Below are 23,368 nucleotides of genomic sequence, written 5' to 3' on the forward strand. Positions count from 1 at the left end.
TTTTCAAATTGTAAAAATTGTGATTAATACTAGTCTTTTTTTTTTAAACTAAATTTTATTTAAATAATTATTTTATTTAAATTATTTTTTCAGAAATTGTAATTGTATTTCAAAGAAAAAGTAATTTAACCTTTACTTTTTTTGTACGACAAATAGAATTTGCTGGTAAAATTTCCACAAAATTGCACTTGTCAAAATGGTAATCTTGGAGACCAAAATTTTCAATTTTCACTAACTGTTAACGTAAATATTTTCTTATACAAACATTTTCATACATACAGAATTGGCTTTTTGACTTAGGGGATCACAAAAAAAAAATAAAATAAGTACTATCAAAATTTCCCTCACTGTTTTTTTATAACAAAGGGAAAAAAAAAATTTTAGTGAAAGCAGAATAGGTATTTGTTAGTAATTAAGTAGGCTTACTTTTAAAGATTTGTATCCAGATTTTGGTATTAATTTGCCAAATAGATAAAAATATTCCTATTAAATTGCCTGTTCACAATCAAGATTGTGAAGCAAGCTTTATCTTGCTGTCTGTCATCAGATTTTATGTGAAATAAAACTATAAACTACATTGACATTAAGATTCCTATCTAAATTGAGTTATGGTTAAATGTGAAGTAGTTAATGTAGCTTCATAAATTCGCATTCATCACCAAACTAAAAGCATATCTACACACTTCACTACAAATTTGAACATAATATATTTTCCTTTTTGTCAACCTTGAATGTTACTCTCCAGGTAATTAAAAAAATAAGTTTTAAAACAGTACTTCCTTAGATAGGTAATTAAAGGTTTTGTTAAAAGTAAAAATTGAGGTTTGAAATTGTGTATTTTACATTGTGTAATATTTTACTAAAGAGTAAATTGCTCTTATTTTCTTAATATACAGAACCAGAATTAATATAATTATATAGTATTTGCATAAAAAGTTTTATTTTTAAATTATAATAGTAATAAATTTAAACAATAATTAATTTTCTTTGACATTCTTTTATTTCAGATGAGCAACATAAACATTCCATGATTGAAGATAAAAATATAGCTACTCATTAACAGTACATGAATTTTGGATTCTCTTCCCATCTGTAGCATCATTCATACTACCTTTACTTTAAAACAAAGATGGCTCAAAATTTAACAGTAACACTATATGGAATTAAGGATCTTCGTGTGGTAAAAAATACTTTTTAAGTCCTTACTAGCTTTTATTTATATTTTACAACCATGAGCTTCAAAATGTAGCTTGTATAATCTACATGCCTTTTTCACTTTTTTTAACATTGGTGTATTACTGAGCCAGTAATATAGTAATTGTACCAAGATGTTACATAATGTTTAGTATTCCTTCCTTAGTGTATATTGTCTATGCAGTCTTTGTAGAATTTGATTTTTCTGTTAAAAAAAATTGGTGTGATAAACTTATAAACTGTGTATATACACTTATATTTATTGAATTTATATTTAACATTTATTGAATTTGAATGAACATGTGATATTTAAAAAATCTGATATGGATGTGGACCCACATGACTTCCTCCTTGTACGCCTAATAATAAAATTTTAATAAATAAAATTTTATTTAATTTGATATTTTTTTAATTTCTATTGAAACATTGTAAAAGAATTTTTACAAGAGTTTAATAATTAATAAATCAATATATTTAAACAAAAAAAAAATTTTAAATGAAGTTTGATTAGAACTGATGTGCCTTCCTCTTGTTATATCCAAATATTTCATTAATTAAAATTTTATTTGGCTATGGAACCAACGAAAATAAGTACCACTTATAATTTTTTTGAAAAGCTCTCAATGAGGGCTTATTACTGCAGTTTCCTTGGATTTAAGGCTTTTTTGGACACTTTTGCTACAGTAGATTGCAATCAAGAGGAGAGATGCACAACTAGTTGATAAAACAGTCCTAAATCCAAAATTTAACCATCCTACGGCTAGGATGGTTAGTCGCTCTGAAACTGGATATTTCCACTGAAATCTGAAATTTACTTCCTTTCCTTCAAGTAAATAATAGCGGTGGTATATAAACAAATGTCGTGGTGTGTGTGTGTGTGTGTGTGTATATATATATATATATATATAATATACCATGACCAAATTTGAATTTGATAAGTGTTTTGACTTGCTCACATTGACTTGCTACTTGGAGTAGCAAAGTGGAAAGGGCACATTCAAGAACCATTTAAAAAAGATTTCTTTTCTATTGACAAAAAATTTTCATTGTACATAACTTAATTAAATAAAATTAACTTTAAACTGTTTTGGTTTGTAAGGCTTCTTTTCAATTTCTATCAAGTTTTCTTGATATTTAAAAAGATTCACTTTTGTCACGCTTGAAAAGAAACTGAATTATCTTATTTAAATAAAAGAACTGGATAAAACTTAAATTACATTGCACGTAATTTACGTTATACTTAATTTGTTCGGTTTGTTAGGCTGAGGTGCAATAATGACAAAATATATAGCCTAAAGGAATTCATTTAAAAATAAAAATAATGGTTATTGCCACTCACTGTTAAGGTTCTGATTACTATATTTAGACTATTTTATTGCAATTTGCTTTTATTATCCTGATTTGAATTATTATTCAGTCATTGATTTCACAGACGGGATTCCATTTACTATGATTGTTAAATGGACCTGTTTAAGTTTTCCTTTTAGCCCCTTCCTGGATTCCTCCCATTAGATTTTCTAATATGTTCTTCTTAATTGGCAGGAATTCGTTACTCAGGTCCGTTATAATCGGGTTTTGTTAGAATATATTAATTTCAACGGTTAATTAGTAGTAGCTACTAAACAATTTATTTTATAATCCAAACGTATAGTTAAATACACCTAAATCGAAAGCATTTATTTATTTTTTTTTATATTTATTTACAATTTAAAACTTACATGGTCAACCGTCAGACCTAAGTCTGTCGACAGATATACTAAAGAGTATTATTACATTATTAAGTGGTTAATGTAATAACAATTTTATGTAACAACTAAAGATATTATTAGTTTTATAATACTTATAATAGTAGTACAATTATAAAATTAATTTTACAAAATTAGACTAAATATTTAAAAACTAATGAACAAATTATTTCTTTAATAATTGTAATGTATTAGATTTAGTAACTAAAATTATATTCAAGAAACAAAATATACTTATACAAAATATATACTTAATTACAACAACGAATTACACAATTAATATCTTGTTGCAACAATTACTTAAAGAAAATAAATAACTAAGCTTTAACCATTCAACAATACATTATTTATTGATTTACAATAATTATCAACATTAAAATAATAACTATAATCATGTTATAATTGTCTGGACTGCCAGTATAAATCCAACATGAATCCTGTTAGTACCTATTACGTTATAAGTAATGCCCACTCAATGAGAAGTTTTTTTAAATCATTTTTTTTTATTTTTACATTATTGAGGTGATTCGGTAAAGAATTAAGTAATGCAGGAACAACGTACTTCTTTAATCGTTTACCGTAAGTATTATTATATCTATCTGTGATAAAGCTCATTGCTCTCAAATTGTATCCACTTTCTATATTTACCCTGTATTCACTGTTGTAAAAGTTCTTAAAAATAATTAAGAATTTAAATAGACCTCTAACTGACAGAAACCTTGTAAGATTATTTAAATTAGTGTCATAATTGTTATCAGAATCATAAAGAGCAATATCTTTGAGGACCCTATTTTGTATTAAATTTATTTTATTTATGAGATAGTCTGCGGCTGATCCCCATGTTGTCAAGCCGTATCGAATAACAGATTCAAACAAGGATGAATAGAGTAAGCGTTTACAGTGAATTGGTAATAGGGGTGAGATGTGGTGGAATTTCATAGCAACCACTCTTAAATTTTTACATATATGTTTTATATGGTGATCCCATCTAAAAAAAGAGTCAAAATGTACACCCAAATATTTGTATTTGTCAGCATTCTGGAGATGTTCACAATTACAATTTATGTGGTAATTTTTTATACAGTCACATGTATGACAAATAATTTTTATTGGTCTTTGGGATTGAAGATAAGGAGATCTTACATGTAAAACAGTAGTTTTTTTAGCGTTAATAATAGGCCTTTGTCATGAAGCCACTTTAATAGATTATTAAAATCTTCTTGCATTAAAAACTCTGCTTCTTCCAATCGCTTATGTCCAAATGCTAAAACACTATCATCAGCGTATTGCAACAGACATGAATTAGAGATCGCGCTAGACATATCATTAACGTACAGATTAAAAAGTGTTGGGCCCAAGATAGACCCTTGAGGCACGCCACTATCCGTTTCGTATCTATCACTATATTTATCTTTAATTTTAACAATAAGTTTTCTGTTACTTAAATAGTTTTGTAGCATATTATTAAAAGGGCCATTAAACCCTAGCTTATTTAGGGCATCTAAAAGTTTATGATGGTCTAACGTATCAAAAGCTTTACGAAAATCTAAAAAAAGTAAGATTACATGGTTACATTTATTTAAGTTAATATTGACAAAATCAGATAAATCATTTATAGCATCGTTAGTCCCAATCCCCTTTCTGAAACCATATTGAGTTTCACTGATTAATTTGTTATCATCAAGGTATTTAGTAATATGCATAGAGACATACCGTTCAAAAACTTTTTCGATACATGACAGTATAGAAATTGGCCGATAATTATTAAATCTTTAAAAGAACCAGCTTTATAGATAGGTCTAACAATAGACATCTTCAGTAGATCAGGAACCCTCCTTGATTTAATTATATTGTTTACTATAATTGAAATTAAAGGGCTGACTTTATTAACGACATATTTCAAATCTTTGATTCGTATGCCATCTACACCTGGCGATTTTTTATCATTCATAGATGAAATTATATTTTCTATTTGTTTAGGAGAACTTAAAGGTAAATGAAAAGACACAAGCTGCATGCAATTGCCACTCGTGAATTTCAAGAACTTATGTATACAATTATGTTTAATATCATCTACTGAAGTTACAAAGTGTTTACCGATAATGTCTGCAGCGACCTTACCCGCGTTATTAGATGTACCGCTTACATATTTAATTATAGTATCGTCGTATTATAGTTAAGTTACGCTTAGAGGGTAACCCCATCAAAGAGTTAAGTAGTTTCCAGTTACCCTTAATATCATTCTTTTGAAAATTTTTAAATTTATCATTAAAATACTTCTCCTTCGCTTTTCGTATTTCAATATTAATTTTATTTCTATATAATATGTAATCTTTTCGAATTTCCAGGTTAGCTGGTGCTTTTTTCCATTTTTTGAACAGTTTGTCTCTATACTTTATTTTATTTAGAATGTCATCCGTCATCCATGGTTTTTTTCTATTTTGAATTTTAATCCTATCAGTATTTCTGCGAACTAAAGAACTGTTATACACAGAATTAATTATATCAACGAATTTCTCATATGCAGATGGATTATTATCCATCTTATTACCTAAGGTGTCATAATTTATGCTATCTAACTTATATCTAATTAAGGCATTATCTAAGTAAAATGAACCAAGACTGTCATCCATCGATCGTTGGGATGAACTCTTGTACAACAGATCTGCTATTGTCACATAGTGATCAGAAATTTTAGTTTCAATTACTCCAGAAAAAACGTAATCAGGAAAGCCTCTAATAATACTTTGTATTATAGTAGTTAAAATGTAATGCAGTTACCAACTACGTATGTATTTAGCTTTATAAATTCGGTATTTTATTAGTAATCGCAGTAACTTGACTAAATGATGCTACAGGAGAAAATTTAAAATAAATTCTGATTTTTCTTAAATACAATTTAGTTATCAAAACATGAGTTCTGTTAAAATATATTCAGCTAATCTCTGTTTATGCAAACAAAACTGTCAGTTAGTTTTAATGTTGACACTAATGACCACGAAAAGCTTGAAACTAACAGTTTTCCGTGTTTTTGGTCCGAAAGATTTCTTGGTTCACTTACACACAAACATGTTTCATACTAAGCCACCGACGTACGTACATTTGCTTCACCAATAATTGTTTAACGGCGGTACTGACTTCCGATCTGATCGGCGCGTAAAAAACCTTGCGTTTAAATTTTGCGTTATATGTGAAACGCTTTTCCATGGTGTTGAAAAATTGTTAGAAAAACATTAAAAATGGGTAGAATGCGGATTTATTATGAAAAAGACCAATTTACAACTACAGTAGTAGGAAACGTTAGACGGTAAACGTGAAAGAACGTTTTTCATGCGTAGAGCAAGTGACAAATTTCCAGAACGACTAATCACAAAATTATGTTGCCGAGATGTAAAGCTCGTTGACATGTCAAATTGTGTTTATTCACGTTTCCTGTCTTGTTTCCATTCGATATTGAACAGATGAGCGAGTGGATTGAAAAACTTCAGCTTTACACACACCTATTAACTATATGTCAAATTGCATTTCTTAAAATCCCTTGGGATATTCCTCTTTGTAGCCCTGATTGTATATGAAATGAATAACAATATTCTGTACTTGGCTTTATCCATTATAAGTTGAATTATAAGGCAAATTGAAAAAATTTGCCTTATCAGTTCACCTAGGTTTTGGGTTGATTTGATAGCTACTAAGCGGATATGTTATGTCCATGATGTATGAGGTCCATGTTATGAGGTCCATCACTATTTTTTGGTAACAAATGCTAAGTTTGGGTAGTAATTTTTTCATTTTGTAAAGGAATCTCATACGAAGTGAAAATCATTATTCCATCAATCTCTCAGTATCACTCAAAATCATACAATATTCTGATATTTCTTTTAGCACAATCATGTCAATATTTTCTTATTTTGACAAGTTTGCTATGCAGTCTGCTTTGGATTTACTACTAATGACTTGGTCCTAGAATGTAGCCCTAAGAAAAGCTACATTCTCCCTCGTGTTAAGTAATAAAGATAAAATTTATCTTACATTTACATTTTACATATATTTTCTTGTACATTTTTATGAGAATTACAATAATTTTAGTTCAGATGAGAAATGGAATCAAAGGATTATCAAAGGAGACTTTAGCACGAGTAAAGAAATATTGTTAGTGATAAATGTTATTTAATCTATGTAACAGTTCGATATGTCTTAATCTAAGAAAAATCAGTTCGATGTGTCTTAGTTTAAGAAAAATCAAATCCATTATCACAAGGAAAATGGATGTTTGTTATTAACTATAAAATAGAGAACCTACCAGGAAAAAATACAATAGATTTCATAATGACAGTTTTAATAGTCCAGTAAATTATAGTAATTACTATTAAGAATTTTTTATAATTATGTATATTCCATTGGAAGAAATTAAGAATCTTTGTTAAAAATTTCATTTTTTGATAAGCCAGAACTAATCAGATTCAATAATGTATTTTGAATAAAGATTTAAAAACAGTTAAATTCTTATTCCTGATTACAATTTGTGTTATTACCATTAATAAAAATTGTTACTAAAACTTTAGTCATTAAATTTATAATTTTTTATTTCTAGGAGAACCAGCCCATCCCAGAACCAAAAGAGAATGGTAAACACATTTTGTTACTCTGTAATCTATTTAAGGGTGTGTGTGTGTTGTGTGTGTGTTGTGTGTGTGTTGTGTGTGTGTGTGTTTGTGTGTGTTTGTGTGTGTGTTTGTGTGTGTGTGTGTGTGTGTGTTTGTGTGTGTGTGTTTGTGTGTGTGTTTGTGTTTGTGTGTGTGTTTGTGTGTGTTGTGTGTTGTGTGTGTGTGTGTGTTGTGTGTGTGTGTGTGTTGTGTGTGTGTGTGTGTGTGTTGTGTGTGTGTGTGTTGTGTGTGTGTGTGTTGTGTGTGTGTGTGTGTGTTGTGTGTGTGTGTGTTGTGTGTGTGTGTGTGTGTGTTGTGTGTGTGTGTGTTGTGTGTGTGTTGTGTGTGTGTGTGTGTTGTGTGTGTGTGTGTGTGTGTTGTGTGTGTGTGTTGTGTGTGTTGTGTGTGTGTTGGGTGTGTGTGTTGTGTGTGTGTTGTGTGTGTGTGTGTGTGTGTGTTGTGTGTGTGTGTTGTGTGTGTGTGTGTGTTGTGTGTGTGTGTGTGGGGGGGGTGTGTGTGTGTGTGTGGGGTGTGTGTGTGTTGTGTGGGTGTGTTGTGTGTGTGTGTTGTGGTGTTGTGTGGGTGTGTTGTGGTGTTGTGTGGGTGTGTTGTGGTGTTGTGTGGGTGTGTTGTGGTGTTGTGTGGGTGTTGTGTGGGTGTGGTGTGGGTGTGGTGTGGGTGGTGTGGGTGTGGGTGGTGTGGTGTGGGTGGTGTGGTGTGGGTGGGTGTTGTGGTGTGGGTGGTGTGGTGTGGGTGGTGTGGTGTGGGTGGTGTGGTGTGGGTGGTGTGTTGTGGGTGGGTGTTGTGGGTGGGTGTTGTGGGTGGGTGTGGTGGGTGTGGTGGGGATGTGTGGTGGGTGTGGTGGGGATGTGTGGTGGGTGTGTGGGGATGTGTGGGGGGTGTGTGGGGATGTGTGGGGGGTGTGTGGGGTGTGTGGGGTGTGTGGGGGGTGTGTGGGGGGTGTGTGGGGGGTGTGTGGGTGGTGTGTGGGTCTTTTCAGAAAGATCTTGTGTTCCATTTTTTCTTTGTAAATTCTTTTAAGTATAAAAGGGTTATAATGTTATAATATTTGTTATAAATATTTTCTATTAAAATGTTTCTTCAAACACATATGGATAAGAGACTGTAAAAATCTGGTAAAAAGCAGTGAAAGCGTATTTATATTACAGAAAAGGTCTTATGATAAAAATTTAGGTTAATATTTCTTTTCCATACGTAGCAATTTTAAAAACCGAACAACTAAGGTCGTTCTTAGTTGTAGAAAGTTTTCCGCAGCGACAACCAAACTCTGTGCCGCGGCGACCCAGGTAAAAGTATGGTAAAAGCTTCATAATTGAACCAAGAAATATATAATTAATTTAATGTTATTAAAAAATATAATTAAGATCAACTAGTTTTAATTTTACGGTACTTTTATATTTTTACTTACGGTAGGTAGGGTGCAATGGAAAAATTTTAATTGAAAAAGGACGCCGCGACTCGGAAAAGTTTGGGAACCACTGTTCTATAATAGTTTAGATGACATTCTACATTTTTTTTGCTTTTAGCAGTTTGGGTCATGCATGAATGCATTTGTAAATTTTCCATTACTGGAAAAGTTGATTTTTTATTGGTTCACAGCCACACACTGCTGGCTACATGAAAAATTTAGGAAAAATTTACAAACTTCAATGTTAGCATTGATGCTAACTTACCTTTTTCATGTCAAATTTTAACCTTTTTTTGGGATAGGCTATTAGGCACTATCAGTTTGACTATAACATTCCTAACCAAGGAGATTTTTCGTTGTGATTGCAAGGGTTTGGAAAATATAAAAATTAAGAAAAGGTTAAGTTTTTATATCCACAAAAACATCACTACAAATGAAAAATTGTATATAAAAAAAAAATCGTCACACACCATTTAAGGAAGTGTGTGATTTCTTTAGAAATATAAAAATGAATGTTAAAATAAAGCAGTCCAGACTTAATTTTGTGACATTAACTTTAATTTCATGATCGATCATTGTATCCTCGATAATCGAAGATGTTCAATACATATTTTAAGTATGTTCTTGGAATGTGCAAACAAATCCCTATTTTTTACGTTTACTCTTTATTTGATATCACGAATTTCTCGACTAAGTACTCTGCTTACTTTTGTTACAAACCAGTAATCAGTAATGTCTACTTCAATTCAGGAAATTATTCGACTCATGTTAATTTTCTATGTTCGATGATATTACATAATCATACTTAATTTAGCCGCGTTCTTCACACTACTTAACACAAATTAATCCTTCAATTTTTTGGTGTTAATCTTTCTAGTCATCCTACTGATCTCATTTTCGAGACAAAGACAGAGTTTCAAGTCTTGTTTATTAAACAGGCCCATCCGAATTAAATTATACCTAAAATCAGTTGTGCTTGTAAATACGTCTGTTGTGCTTGCCAGTTTGTTCATCGTTGTTTAAAACAAATTTTCTTATTGTATTCAATACTGCAAAATTTATTTCTAATTCCATTATAATTACTGATGTCATGCAAACAATTTAATATTTTAGGGAGAAAATTCTTCTATTGCTACCTTCATTGCAATTGCCAAGAAAAATATCTAACGTTGAATAGTCTCAATAGTTGGGGCGTGTACACTATGAAAGTATGACTGCACCATTTCTCCTTCCAATCTCAAGAGAAAAACCTATCGTTGATGGATTCCAATTGTTTCATCAGCGAGATCTGATACCTAAATTAAAATTACTATTCCTTCATAAGTCTTTCACTATTTTCTCGTGTGAGATCCAATCTAAATTTTCAGTTTCCACTGGCCATTTGAAACATGCCTGGCTGGAACAAGCTTTCTATTATTCCACGTTGAAAATTTATATCTATATTATATAAATTACGTTGAAATTATATTATCTTTGATAAGATCTCGACACTTTGGCTGGTATGAAGCAGCTTGTAACTTCTGATATAGCTAGTAAGAAGTTCAGGCCCTACCTTAATCCTTGTCCTGTTGTTTCTTTTTGCTACCTTATATGAGCCGGCTATCCGAGAGATTACTAAAATATTAAATAAAAATTTAATTTTATATTAAACTGTATATTTATATACAGTTTCAAAAATAAGGAATAGGATACTATTTGACACCTCTTATTTCATATTATAAAATTATTTTATTTTTATTTATAATTTCTAAACAACCCTTAAATATAATAATTTTCAGAAAAGTTGTATGAATTAGGAGAAAAATTAATAGGCTGCTGAAATTAAAATAATAGCGAATTTAATCATGACTGAAAAAAAAAACATTTTTTTTGCCCTTTGTTTTCGAATGTAAAAAGAACCATGATTGTACAGAGATTGTACTGACCAAATCACAAATCCACAATGTTCATGTTAACTAAACTTGACATAGCAAACATCTCAATAATATTGTCCATTACATTTTACTCATGAAAAACTTCCTTCTGATGGCTATTTACAGGGTGTAAATCTTAACGCGTTCACTGAATTTCTTGATAGTTTTAAAACAGTAGATGAAACATAGATTTGCCTTTCCAAAACAAAAGCAGAAGCTAACAAAAGCAGAAACTTACTCTAACGAAAGTGGTCATTGCTATGATTTCTTGTGGTGTGGTCTGGTCTGGTATGACTTTGGTGTAGAGAGCTCTTCTCGACACCCCTTTAAATATTGCTTTCCTAGGTTGGAAAAGTTGGCTTAAATTTTTCTTTTGTAAACCTTAATAAAGCCTATAGAGTTTTAAATTGGTCTCCCCAATTTAAGTTCATTGGTCTCCCCATCCTAATGCTTTGTGCCCACAATCATGCAGCTAACAAGTATAGCTGATTATACTAAATCAAACTCATTACTGTTTGGAAAAATTTGTACAAACACTGTTTGGAAATTTGTACAAATACTATCAGTGTAAGTGTAGTAAGTTTATTAATGAATTGAGGATTGCCTGTAGATTGGACTTATCATATAAATTTTTGTCAATTTTTTTTAAGAGGTTCTTCTGAAGATGGGATGTGTTGGAATTTGCGGATCAGATGTTCATTACTATACCGAGGGACATTGTGGAGATTATGTTGTTAAAGAGCCAATGATTATTGGTCATGAAGCAAGTGGAACAGTTTGTAAGATTGGAAGTAAAGTCACACACTTAAAGCCAGGTAAAATCTTAATACATATAACGTACACTTATATGTATTAAGTGTACACTATACATATATATGTACACTTTTACAAACATACTTATATGCATATTTAGAAATATGTTTGTGAACTCATAGGTACTGGTTCTCAAAACTGAATTCTTTTTTCTGATTACCATCTCTAATCCTTCATTAAGATAATTGAACTGACCTGGGACACAAGTCCTACTGAAAACAGAAAAGAAGTGCAGCAGAACACAATACAGCTTATGAAAACCATAACATACTGTGACCCAACTATATAAACACATTTAATACAAGGCTAGTAACAGTAAAAATTCTACTGCAACTTAAAATTTAAAATAACTCAGGAATGTATGTAGTCAATCTTTTACAACTCTTTCTATATTTTAGTAACTTAAAATACATAGTCAAATAACATAAAATCTAAAAAACTAGCTACACTAAATTTGTGATTTGACTTGTTATACAAGGTGGTAATCAATTATTGCAAACATAATCAATAAACCCATTATTTCATGTTCATTCAGAAAAACACTTAAACAATTGAAATGAGCCAAACAGACTACAGCTGATTTAAGTAGTAGTGACCAAGGATTCACACATTAACTGCCATAACTGTGTGAAAGATCCTTGTTTTAATTCTTACTATTTCTACTTCCCTCTGTGGTGATAAAAAAAATGCCAGGATCTACCATATAATACTTAATCCAGTGCAAAAAAAAGAAGATATTGCTCTTTTCCCTTGTCCCAAAATTAGCAACTTGATGAAAAGAATCATACAGAATGTTAAAATATCTCAAAAGGAAGTCTACGGTCTGGAAAGCAACAATAAAAAACCACCAGTAATTGACTATCAACAAAATGAACTTGTATGTTCAGGTGAAAAGTGCTTGAACCTCAATGTTATTTTTACCTGAATATTTCACCTGCTCTGAGTATCAATTTCCTGCAACTACAGAGAATGTGTTCAAAAACTACAAAGAACTACAGATGAAAAGTTGAGGATTTCCTTCTATATACCAACTTGTTGATCTTAGCCATAAAGCCAATATACAGAAGACTTTTCTGTGTATGGTGCACAGCAAAAACGATGTTACAGGAAATCCTGTTACAACCCAATAACATTAATATCTTGTGATGGAGAGGTCACCACAAAAATTGATTTATTTCTTGATTGTTATCAATTCAGTAGTGCTTTCGTAAGACTATGTTTACATAGTCTTGGAAGCAGAATATTCTTAAACTATGCAGAATATTAAATCTGTAATTATATGTGGGATCCAGTCCTGCAATAATGGTTGCTGTAATGACTAGTACATGTCATGTTACTAGTCTCCATTTGTACTGAGAATGTACAAGACTACACTTCATTTACACTCATTCATATCATCCTCATTCATCCTCTGAAGAATTATCTAAAAACTGTAGTTAACTGGAGGCTAAAAAGGAAAAGAAAGTCTTCATTAGAACAAGATTTATTTCAACCATTCTAAATGGCTCTTTTCCACTTTCCTCCAGATAAATGCTACTACATAATTTTGGAAATAGTTGACTGTCAGTAGTGTTTAGGAAATGCCTCAGTGATTTGTATTTGTGGTGGGTGACCTCTTCTCCATCATGAGATATATCATTGCCAAAGGAGGGAAAGGAAGAGCTACAGGCCTACTTCCCTCTGTTGTATAAGGGAAATATCCTGAAAAAATGATCTGTACATGACTAATATGGTGCCATGAGAAAAATACATCTCCAGGTAATATTTCAAAAAGGATACTCAAATATATTTCTGAATCCTGGGTATTTGTTGCATAATTTTCAATGTAGAAAAGGTTTTGACATGAGATGGTAGCAAGAGATATGATATTTTGTATTTTGGTAGCTTTCAAATTTTTTATGAGTGGAAATCTGTTCATTCAAGACTGATTGGCAACAACTAACATGGCAACAACATTGCAAAGACTATGCTGATAACTTGCATGGAAGATTAATCAGCACGGAAAAGTTCTCATAAAGTGTACTGTATGAGGAATCTCATCTTTCCAGATACAAAGCAGAAATTTTATACGATTATTCCCAAAGAATAACTAGGAAAGTAATTTTATACTTTACAGACACCAGAACTCTGTGCAACACACCATCCTCAGATGTAAAAATCAAAAGATGTTGGATCATGTGATCTTGGTGGCCAGGAATTTGGACATCAACAGATCCATTTCTCAGAGAAATGTTTTAGGAGAGTGGAAACTCCACATGAGATGTGGGAGGTGCTCAATTCTGCTGAAAGTATACTTTGCATCTGAGCTACAGGAACATCTTCTAGCAGCTGCGACAATTCTAAGTAAGTTGCCAGATAACATGAACAGCTGATTGTGAAGGCTTCCCCCCCTGTACATTAAGTCTGTTGAAAATTGCCTTCCACTGATTAGGAGAACTTTTACTTCTTCCTATGTAAAACACAATCTAGAGTGAGATCTTCTGGTTGTAGAAGTTGAACTGGGTGGAATAAAACTTAGTTGTAAGATTTCTTGTTCTGAGATTTTGAAGATTTTTTGTGATACTCATTCATCTTTATAAATTCATGTTAATTTAATTGCATCCTTGTTTATTAAATGATAGCTCATGATTATTTTGTGTTCTCTATTAAAAACAAAATTGGCAAGTTTTCCCAGTTAAAATGTAAAAGTCATTTTTTTCATTTTTTATTTGCGTAATTCTAACTTATATTCTTTTAATTCAGGAGATAGAGTAGCTATAGAGCCTGGTGTACCATGTGGATCTTGCAATTTCTGTAGAACTGGAAGGTATAATTTATGTTCTGATATATTGTTCTGTGCTACACCTCCTGTACATGGAAATCTTAGACAATATTATTGTCATTCAGCTGATTTCTGCTTTAAGTAAGTGTAACTGATTGTTATTTTTGTGTAAAACAGTTTATATTTTTGTAATAGTTTTAGGCTGTGTCAAAGTTTTTCCTTCTGTCTACCTACAGCATAAGATACATTTAATGTTTTAAATGTGCGTTACAGCTTGCATCCAAATTAGCCCTTATCAGAAATCGTCAAGAAAATACTGGTGCAGTATTTTAATGCTATTAAAAAACTGTGGAAGATTTCTGATAAGGGCTGTTTTGGAAGTTCTGAGCTGTATTGAATTCAAAGAACAATAAATGCATGATATACTGCAGGTAAAACGGAGTTGGGGGTAAAAATATAACATTAGCATTACGACATAATATAACAATTAGTTACCTATATTCCTTATGGATCACACGATTGTAGTGTGATCATGTGATCACTATAATCATGATTAGAGAAAATCTAAAATCTCAGAGTCAAGGCACTGACTTGATGCCTAACAAAAGACTAAGTCAAATATTAAGTAATATATACTGTAAAGAGTATTTTATAATTATATTGACTGTAACTTCAACAAAATGCAAAATATATCAGCAAGAAAACTCTACCACTTTTGCTGCCTAGGATGACCATAGCCCCAAAAATAATTCCCATCAAACACTAACAAAAATATGTTGAGTTGGATATCAAGAAAAGGTTGATGTAAAAAAGAATTGAAGGAATACGCAAAGATATAATTTTTTGACTTTCTACAAAAATTGATTTTTTCGCAAAACATGATATTTTTCACAAATAGATGATTTTACACAAATAATGATGATTTTACAAATGAATAAATCTGTTTTTGTGATTCAAAACAAATAGTTTTGTAAAATTAGAATATTTAAAAGCAAAAACTGTAATATTTAGAAAATGTGATCGGATTACCTCTCATGTATTTGCAGCTTCTCAATGTTATGCTGTTAAGGACAACTTGTAACTTAGACCCCACAATCACTTAGAATGGTAGATATAAAATCAATATCAATAAAGTTTACCATTTTATTTGTAGGTTGCCTGATAATCTGTCACTTGAAGAAGGTGCACTCTTAGAGCCAACTGCAGTTGGTCTACATTCTTGTAGAAAAGGTGGAGTAACACTAGGATCTACAGTTCTTATAACTGGAGGAGGACCTATTGGTATAGTCACATCTGTAGTTGCTAAAGCAATGGGAGCAAGAAAAGTCATGGTCACAGGTGAAACCTGGATTAATTTAAAGATATCATAAAATATTTTTTAATTACATAATTAAACCTGTTCAATATACTAATAAAGAGAAAGCACAGTAAGGAAAAATTATAATCTATAAATTGAACTGATCAAAACTGAGTTTTTAAGCTCCTATTATATATTTTTAAATCGATATATATATTTTTTTATATATATATATTTTTATATTTAAATTTGTGTAATGAGTGAATGGATACACATCTATTAAGCAAGAATTCTTTTATTTTTGATCCTTTCTTTTAGTCTACAGGGTTTCCTTTTCTTCACATTAATTTCCCTAGTTGGTCATTTGTAAATTTTGCATAAAATACCCATTTATTATGACTCAACTTCGTTTCTTATGTTATACATGTCATATTTAATTAGTATACAATTCATCACTAATAGTGATACTTATTGCAAAAATAACTATTGTAATCAGTAATAGTGATTAAAACTTTTGAATTCTGAAAGATACCTGAATCTTTCAGACTTGTGTACTGTAATTAATCAATTCACCCATCATTAAAAAGTTTGACTTGTTTTTGATGACATAAATTTGATAGATTTGAGATACCATTAATAATGAATGTCTGAGGTTTGAGAAGAGTATGGTCTAAACAAGCTCTTCAGTTGTATGTCCATAATAGCTAATACTGTATTAAGCTTTGTACTAAAGCAATACGTAAATTCAATATGAATGTGCCAATCTTACTAAAGGAATCTCTACAGTTTTTGTCTAAAGGGGGAAAAAACTGCATAATGTAAAGTAAAACAGCTGCATAATGTGGATCTAACGGTGGACATATATCAGATTAACCTGAGTGGAATCAAGAAACTGGTTCATGTTCCCCAACAAGCTGGCTGTATAAAGCCAGGGAATGTAGTTTGAGAAGTCACGTCTGTATTGGGTGAAGATACCCTGACGTCACAACAGAGTGCGTATTGGGCGCGACCATCAGAGAGCGTGGCTCTCGGCGAGAGTAACTGCGAGCATTTAAGTGAATATTCAGAGTTTCAGGAGTTCCGGTCTTAATCCTTCCTCTGGGGGTATTATTGGCAATCAGGAAGATGCTGATTTACTTGGGTAGGGAGTGCATTGACCCGGTGAGGGTGACATCTTTAGATCTGAAGAATTTAATAACTTACTAGGTCAGCCTCTGCTAGATGTTCTACCCATCCGGTTGAAGTCGGGACAGTGGTGGTGAAAGCAGAGGGTAGAAGTTACGTGGATTTGCTGCAAACCATAAAAGCAGTGCTTACTAGGGAAAAGGCTGGTGAAGTCCTCTCTATACGCAAGAGACAGAATGAAAAACTTCAGATCAAAATCAAGGATCTATAATGCAAAGCAGTTTATGGCTTTTACTTTCAGGATAAGCAAGATATGCTGACAACGGGTGGCAGACAAAAACATCTGTGCACATCAAAATGTGGACTCTGAAACGAATGAACAGGAGATCAGAATGTCATAGTGCATATGTTGGGACAGGAGGAATTTTGGATATTCTGTCAGGCATACATACAGCGAAAATCAAAATGTCAACAGTAATTACGACGCAGCGTGCTGTGAATAAGTTGAAGAGTACAGATTGGGTGGGTCCATTGCAGTATTTATATAGAGAAGAGTGACCGGTGCTAGAGGTGTTAAGGGTTGTAGTCATAAAAGTAAATGCATTGATCCTGACTGATACTGTGGGGGTAAAAGGTACAAAAATTCCTGCAAATGTGCAAAGGGGACAATCGCACTGGAAGAGTGTCATATACAGCTTGACAAGACATGATTAATGTGCTTTTATCCAATGCTAATAGAAGCTCGATTTTGTTGAGCACTTGAAGAACTAGGTGTGGACATATTAACAATTGAACCCAACAAATATATTGCAGCAATGGCTGCCTGAAGCATTGATCATAGAGATCTTGCTATATTTGACAGTCAGGCTAACCTGAGCCTCCTAAGCCATGGAAAGGGGATTATAGCTCTGGAGTTAACAAATGCAATAATCATAATGGTATGTCTCCAAAAATTGAGTTCGCTGAATTTCAGGTTTTCATAGGCACCTTACAAAGATTAAAAAGATCTTCCAAAACAATTGACGGGTGATTTCAACAGTTGAGCTGTAGCTGCTGGTAGCAGGTTCAACAGTTGGACGAGGTGATGTGCTGACTGAACTCCTAGACAATGGGATGTTATTGTATCTATGATGGGACACTTTCTACATAAAAGGTGGAACACAATAGAGGTTCAGGAGGGTAGAATAAAGTTTGATTTTCAGCGGAGTTCAAGGCTCAGTGCTGGGGCTTTTATTTGGGTGCTGGTGTATGATGGTGTATGATGGTGTCTTGCCCTTAAGGTTTCCAGAGGGCATAGTGGTGGCCATAGTTGCCAAAATCAAAGTTGAAGAAAGAGTTAATGCGTCCTTGGGTATTGTTAAAAACTGGTTAAGAGATCGTGGCTTGACACTTGGGCCGAACAAGTGTGTCCTATTGACACATCAATGATGTTGAAAATAGATCAGCAAATTCAACATAAACTAGTGTTAAGTACAACTGACAAAAGCTGGTAAATTTACACAACACATTCAATGGATTTGCATGAAGGGAGAAGAAACTATTTTGATGTCATCGCAGAGTGCCCAGGTCGTCTAAGCAACGGCTGAATTAAAACTTGGGACGGATAGAAGGAACGATGGAGGGCTGGTGGGACGGCCAAGTGGACTCTCATAAATGATCTACATGCTTGGATCAGCAGGGCATATGATCCCATTTGATGCAGTTACTACAGTCATGATAACTTTGAAGCATACTTGAACAGATTTGGGAGAAGACACATCCAGTTGTATGTTCTGTGAGGCTGAGGATGCGGTAGATCATACTGTTTTTAGATGCCAGAGATGGGAAATCTGGGCAGGTATGTCTGAATTTATGCCTGATACTTTGTTGGACTTATTCTGGCATTTGCTGAACATAAAGTAGGGTAGTGTGGAAAGCCCCAACTGCCGAGGGCTGCCATGCTCAGGTGTGCCAGTTCCAGTAAATGGTTGGAGATTCTAGTGGGAGTTATTAAGTTAAATTAAAATACTTGAAACTGGTGAGGGTGCCGTTATTAGTGCATTCCTCATTAGTGTGGGCATATGTAAACCCTCAAAAGATCTGACCAGTGAGCTGACCTGCCATGCTGGATTTACAGCTGGTAGGTGGGGAGGCTTGTTAGGAGTTAAGTACTTTTAAGGAAAAGTTAGTGATTATAGGCATGCCTGAGCAACATCAGCACTAGTTCCTCTTGTGATCATAGTTATACAACGTATTAGTTTACTGCATGATATAATACCTTAAAGGGTTTGATCAATGGCTTCAATATGAGCTGGAACTTATTGTTTATTCATCCCGTACTAAGTTTAGCATCTTGGCAAAGTTCAAAGTGGCCATTTTTTCAAACAGAAAAATTTTTAACCACATGGCTTACATTTAATGGTAACAAGTGGAATTAGTTCTCCCACCATATAAATGTAGTAGCAATTCGTAAGGATGCTACACCAATTGCAATGTTATTAGTAGAAAACTAGATTGACAAGAAGAATTTAACTAGAACTTAGGCTAGTTAACCTTTAGCTAGAACTAAAATTTAGGCATGAAACAGAATATTCATAAAAATATCTTCAATCTCAATGAGACTACCTCTATTCTATATTTCACCTGAAATTGTAATCTCAACGTTATTGGTTTGACAATTCATTTGATATATCTTTACAAATATATTTTTGGGATATTTCTGACAATAATATGAATACATCTGGTTGGGCAGGGATGACAAAAATTTCTCTCAATTTAGGCACAGGCTGACAGATAGAAGCATCGGCAAGCATTATCTTTCCAGTGATTTATCATATACCAATAAGCAAAGTGCAGCACAAGCAGCTTTGTTTGGTGTAGCACACCAACATTTCAGTAATCAAAAGATTTTAGGTTCAACATTATGCAATAACGTAAAACAGATAAAAGCATTCACTTCGATTTGAATTGTTTCTATAGAGCAGCATATTTTTTTATTCCAGAAAATCGAAAGTCGTTAAGCTCAAAAGCTCAAGCTCAAATGCTCAACAAAAGCAATGAGTGGTCAAGTCCCAAATTTAAAGTATTGGAAAGTACTTAAGTAATTACCAACTGCCTAATGTACATTTTTCCACCATTAATGTGTACTGATTCATCTTTAATTTTGAACTGAAAAATTTGCTTGATCTGGTAATATATTTGCAGATTTCAAATCAGCTTCCACGGAGTTGCGAAATTTAACATTTGTGGGCATTAAAGCATAGTGGACTGTGAGATGATCCATTAATTAATATAAATTGTTAGCATGCACATTTACCTTGCATGTTTAAAGTTTCTGCAGGTCCTCCTTCCTCTGGACTTCTGTGATGTCTGGTAACAGTCATCTGCAGTGGGAGTTTTGGAAATGTACATTAGAGGATATTTATTGCAGATAGGATTACCTATTTATATCGCCATATGATCCATGGCACATAAGTTTAGTCATATAATAATGGATCAACACTTTTATCAAGGAGTTAAAGCAGGTAAGATCTGGCAATATGTGACAAAAGGTAAGCAGCCTTGTTTTTGCCACTGAAACTTAGTGCGTAGCAGTTGACCAAACAAAATATTTTTTTTTTGTTTCTCATGTTAGCATAAACATGGTGTCTTGTTGTGCTTGTAACCTTTTTTAGGTTATTAGGAATAAAGGCTAATCTTTAAGTGATAATTTTGGCAATCATGTCAACACAATATTGATTACACAAGTTTCTGTAATGTAAAAAATTGGCGATAAGCATAGAATTGCATGTAGGAAATATTTTCATTATTTAGCAGAATAAATAACCTTCACCCATCAAAAACATAAGAAGGTATTGTAAACTACTAACTTGTATACTCCTACTAACTTCATTAGTAGCTGGGAGCATTGTAACGACCCCTATGCTGATTTGCCTTGCATCTGACTCCTTGCATTTTCTACGAATATTATGTCTTCTGTTTCGGCATGATTTTAGAAAAAGAACTCAAATTCTGCCAAAATATAGATAAATCTTGTGCTCTACAACAAAGCATGCTGCATGAGTATTTTTGTGGGTTTATAATTTACTCTACTGCTAGAATCAGTCCATTGTCATTTAATTTACAGAATTTCTAAGCTTAGTTTTTAATTTAATTCATATTTGTAAATTATTTATATTTGTAATTTAATTTTTATTTCACTTAACAAATTTTGCACATTTGTCAAAGAAACGAATTAAAATTATTCATTCAATAATTAAGTTGTCAGCGTATGCTCTTGTGATGTAAGTAGACAACATAATTAAGAAGTGGCAATATGTCCACCACCTGACTGAGAGCCAGTATACTATGTAAAAAATTGTGCACAACATATCTGCCACAGAGTAGACACAACTTTTCTTTTTAAAGTTTTTTGTTTTTAATATGTAGCTGTAATTCAGTGCTCCTTCTGGAGCTCCAAAGAAAGTCAACAGAAGAAATACATACATACAGGTGTTCATAGGCAACTTCAATAAAAACACAAAATTGAGAAAATAATTTTGAAGGTGTTAATTGAATGAAGCATTCTTGTGCATGTACTAATGATGTAGGTACTTGACTGTTGTTCTGTTTTATTTTATTAGCTTTTTTTATTTTAACTAGCAACCACTATTATTCTGTTTACATGAATTGCCACAGCCCTAAAACATGTCATGATTGGCTTTGAAAGGTGAGTTCACTTGTGGCCCACTTTTGGTTCAGTCTTTTTAAATAGTAATTTGTGACTGAATATTGGATCATGTGACAGCCAAGTCTCTGGGTATTATACTATGTAAAGTCAGTATATTAAGTGAAACTGAAGATAGTGATATAGTGATATATCACAAATTTCTAAAAAATAATATTAGTGAATAAAATTTCAGGTTCACATGATTATGGTCTAGAAATGGCTAAGAAATTAGGGGCAGATGAAGTATTGAAAGTAAACAAGAATGAAGACCTGAAAGAACTAAGTAAAAAAGTAATTGAAACACTTGGAGAAAGGCCTCAAATAACAATTGACTGTGCTGGTAAACAATCATCACTAGGTCTTGGATTGGAGGTATAGTGACTTTAACAACATAGTATTTGTATGTACAGTTAATTTAATGTTTTAAACAAAGTTTGAATTATTATAAATGTTTCTGTTTAAATTAAAATTTAAAAAAAAATGTTTTAAGAGATTAAATCGTCCAGAATAACTATATTTAACCTTCAGCTAAGCAGTCAATCAGTCAATCAAAATTTCTCCTTCAGCCAATGGATGGAGTTCCTTGATCCATGGTCTCATCTTCAGTTACTCAATAGTGATAAAATGAGTCACTCTAATTTCAGAAAGTGAATATTGCAGGGCACCAAATTTGCTGCGTATTTTGATTTACCAACATTTCCATGTTAACAAAAACATGTCTGTTCTCTATATGATTTTTATTAGAATTTTGTCAGTTTCATTCTGATTTTCTCTTTATTAATACTGTCTATAAAGATCTGCCTATCAGCTGACAGACAATGTACTTTATTCTGCATGCGTGATACATAACAGTGAAAGTGAGTAGTCACCTGACAAATATGATTGTATCCACCCCAGATGTTTTCCAGATGTTCTCAGCAGATGCTTGTGGCAGGAGAGGGGTTGCACTTCAGTTAATGGATTTGACGGAAGTTACATATCTGCACCAAAAATTATGAAAGAATAAGTGGAGGCATGGAAGTACATGCCTAAAAGTGGGCCATTGACATAGAACAGGGTTTACCTTTTCAGAACAACATTTGTCCCAAGGATACCAACTCATGGTGCAAGTATAACAATTGCTTCAGGTGAAAGATGTATGCCAGGTAAGCACAAAGAAATTTTTTTAGGTTGCTAAAGAAAATTTTAGTATCAAATTGAAATTTACTTGCTATCAAAATAAACTACTGTAGAAGAGCTTTGTATAAAATTTTAAGCATAAAATTTTAAGCTTGTTAATCCAAAAAAAAAATTTTTTTTCAGACTACTGAATGGGGAGGTGTACTAGTGGTTGTAGGATGTGCAGATCATACAGTAACTACTGATCTTGTACCAGCACTATCACGAGAACTTGATATACGTGGTATCTTCCGATATGCAAATGAGTAAGTTATAACTTTGTGAAGATAACTATATATAACTTATAACTTATATGATACTATAACTTATAACTTATAAGTATTGTACAGACTTAATTTAATATTTATATTGCAATATTTATATTGTTTCAGCTATCCTGGCTCAATACACTTGGTCGCCTCAGGAAAAGCTGATGTAAAGCAGATGATTACACATAATTTTGATATCACACAATCTGTAGAAGCATTTGATGCAGCAGCTGAGCAGAAGGGAAATCCAATAAAAATTATGATTCATTGTAACGAGGATTGTATAAATAATTCCAACAAAACATATGAGAAACATAACCATTAAATTGTAACA

At 32.5% G+C, this 23,368-nt stretch overlaps 1 protein-coding gene across 1 annotated transcript; it reads left to right on the plus strand.

Annotated features, from left to right (window-relative positions):
* The first annotated feature begins 1,015 nt into the window (after positions 1-1,015).
* Positions 1,016-23,359, plus strand: LOC142317782 (sorbitol dehydrogenase-like). Its single transcript, XM_075354331.1, has 8 exons — positions 1,016-1,180; positions 7,531-7,564; positions 11,575-11,739; positions 14,480-14,639; positions 15,652-15,836; positions 21,801-21,979; positions 22,910-23,031; positions 23,158-23,359. Exons 1-8 carry the CDS (start codon positions 1,130-1,132, stop codon positions 23,357-23,359), a joined length of 1,098 nt encoding a protein of 365 aa, XP_075210446.1. The 5' UTR covers positions 1,016-1,129.
* The last annotated feature ends 9 nt before the right edge of the window (positions 23,360-23,368 follow it).

The sequence above is a fragment of the Lycorma delicatula genome, chromosome 1 (genome assembly GCF_047948215.1).
Source record: "Lycorma delicatula isolate Av1 chromosome 1, ASM4794821v1, whole genome shotgun sequence".
In the NCBI taxonomy this organism is placed as follows: Eukaryota; Metazoa; Arthropoda; class Insecta; order Hemiptera; family Fulgoridae; genus Lycorma; species Lycorma delicatula.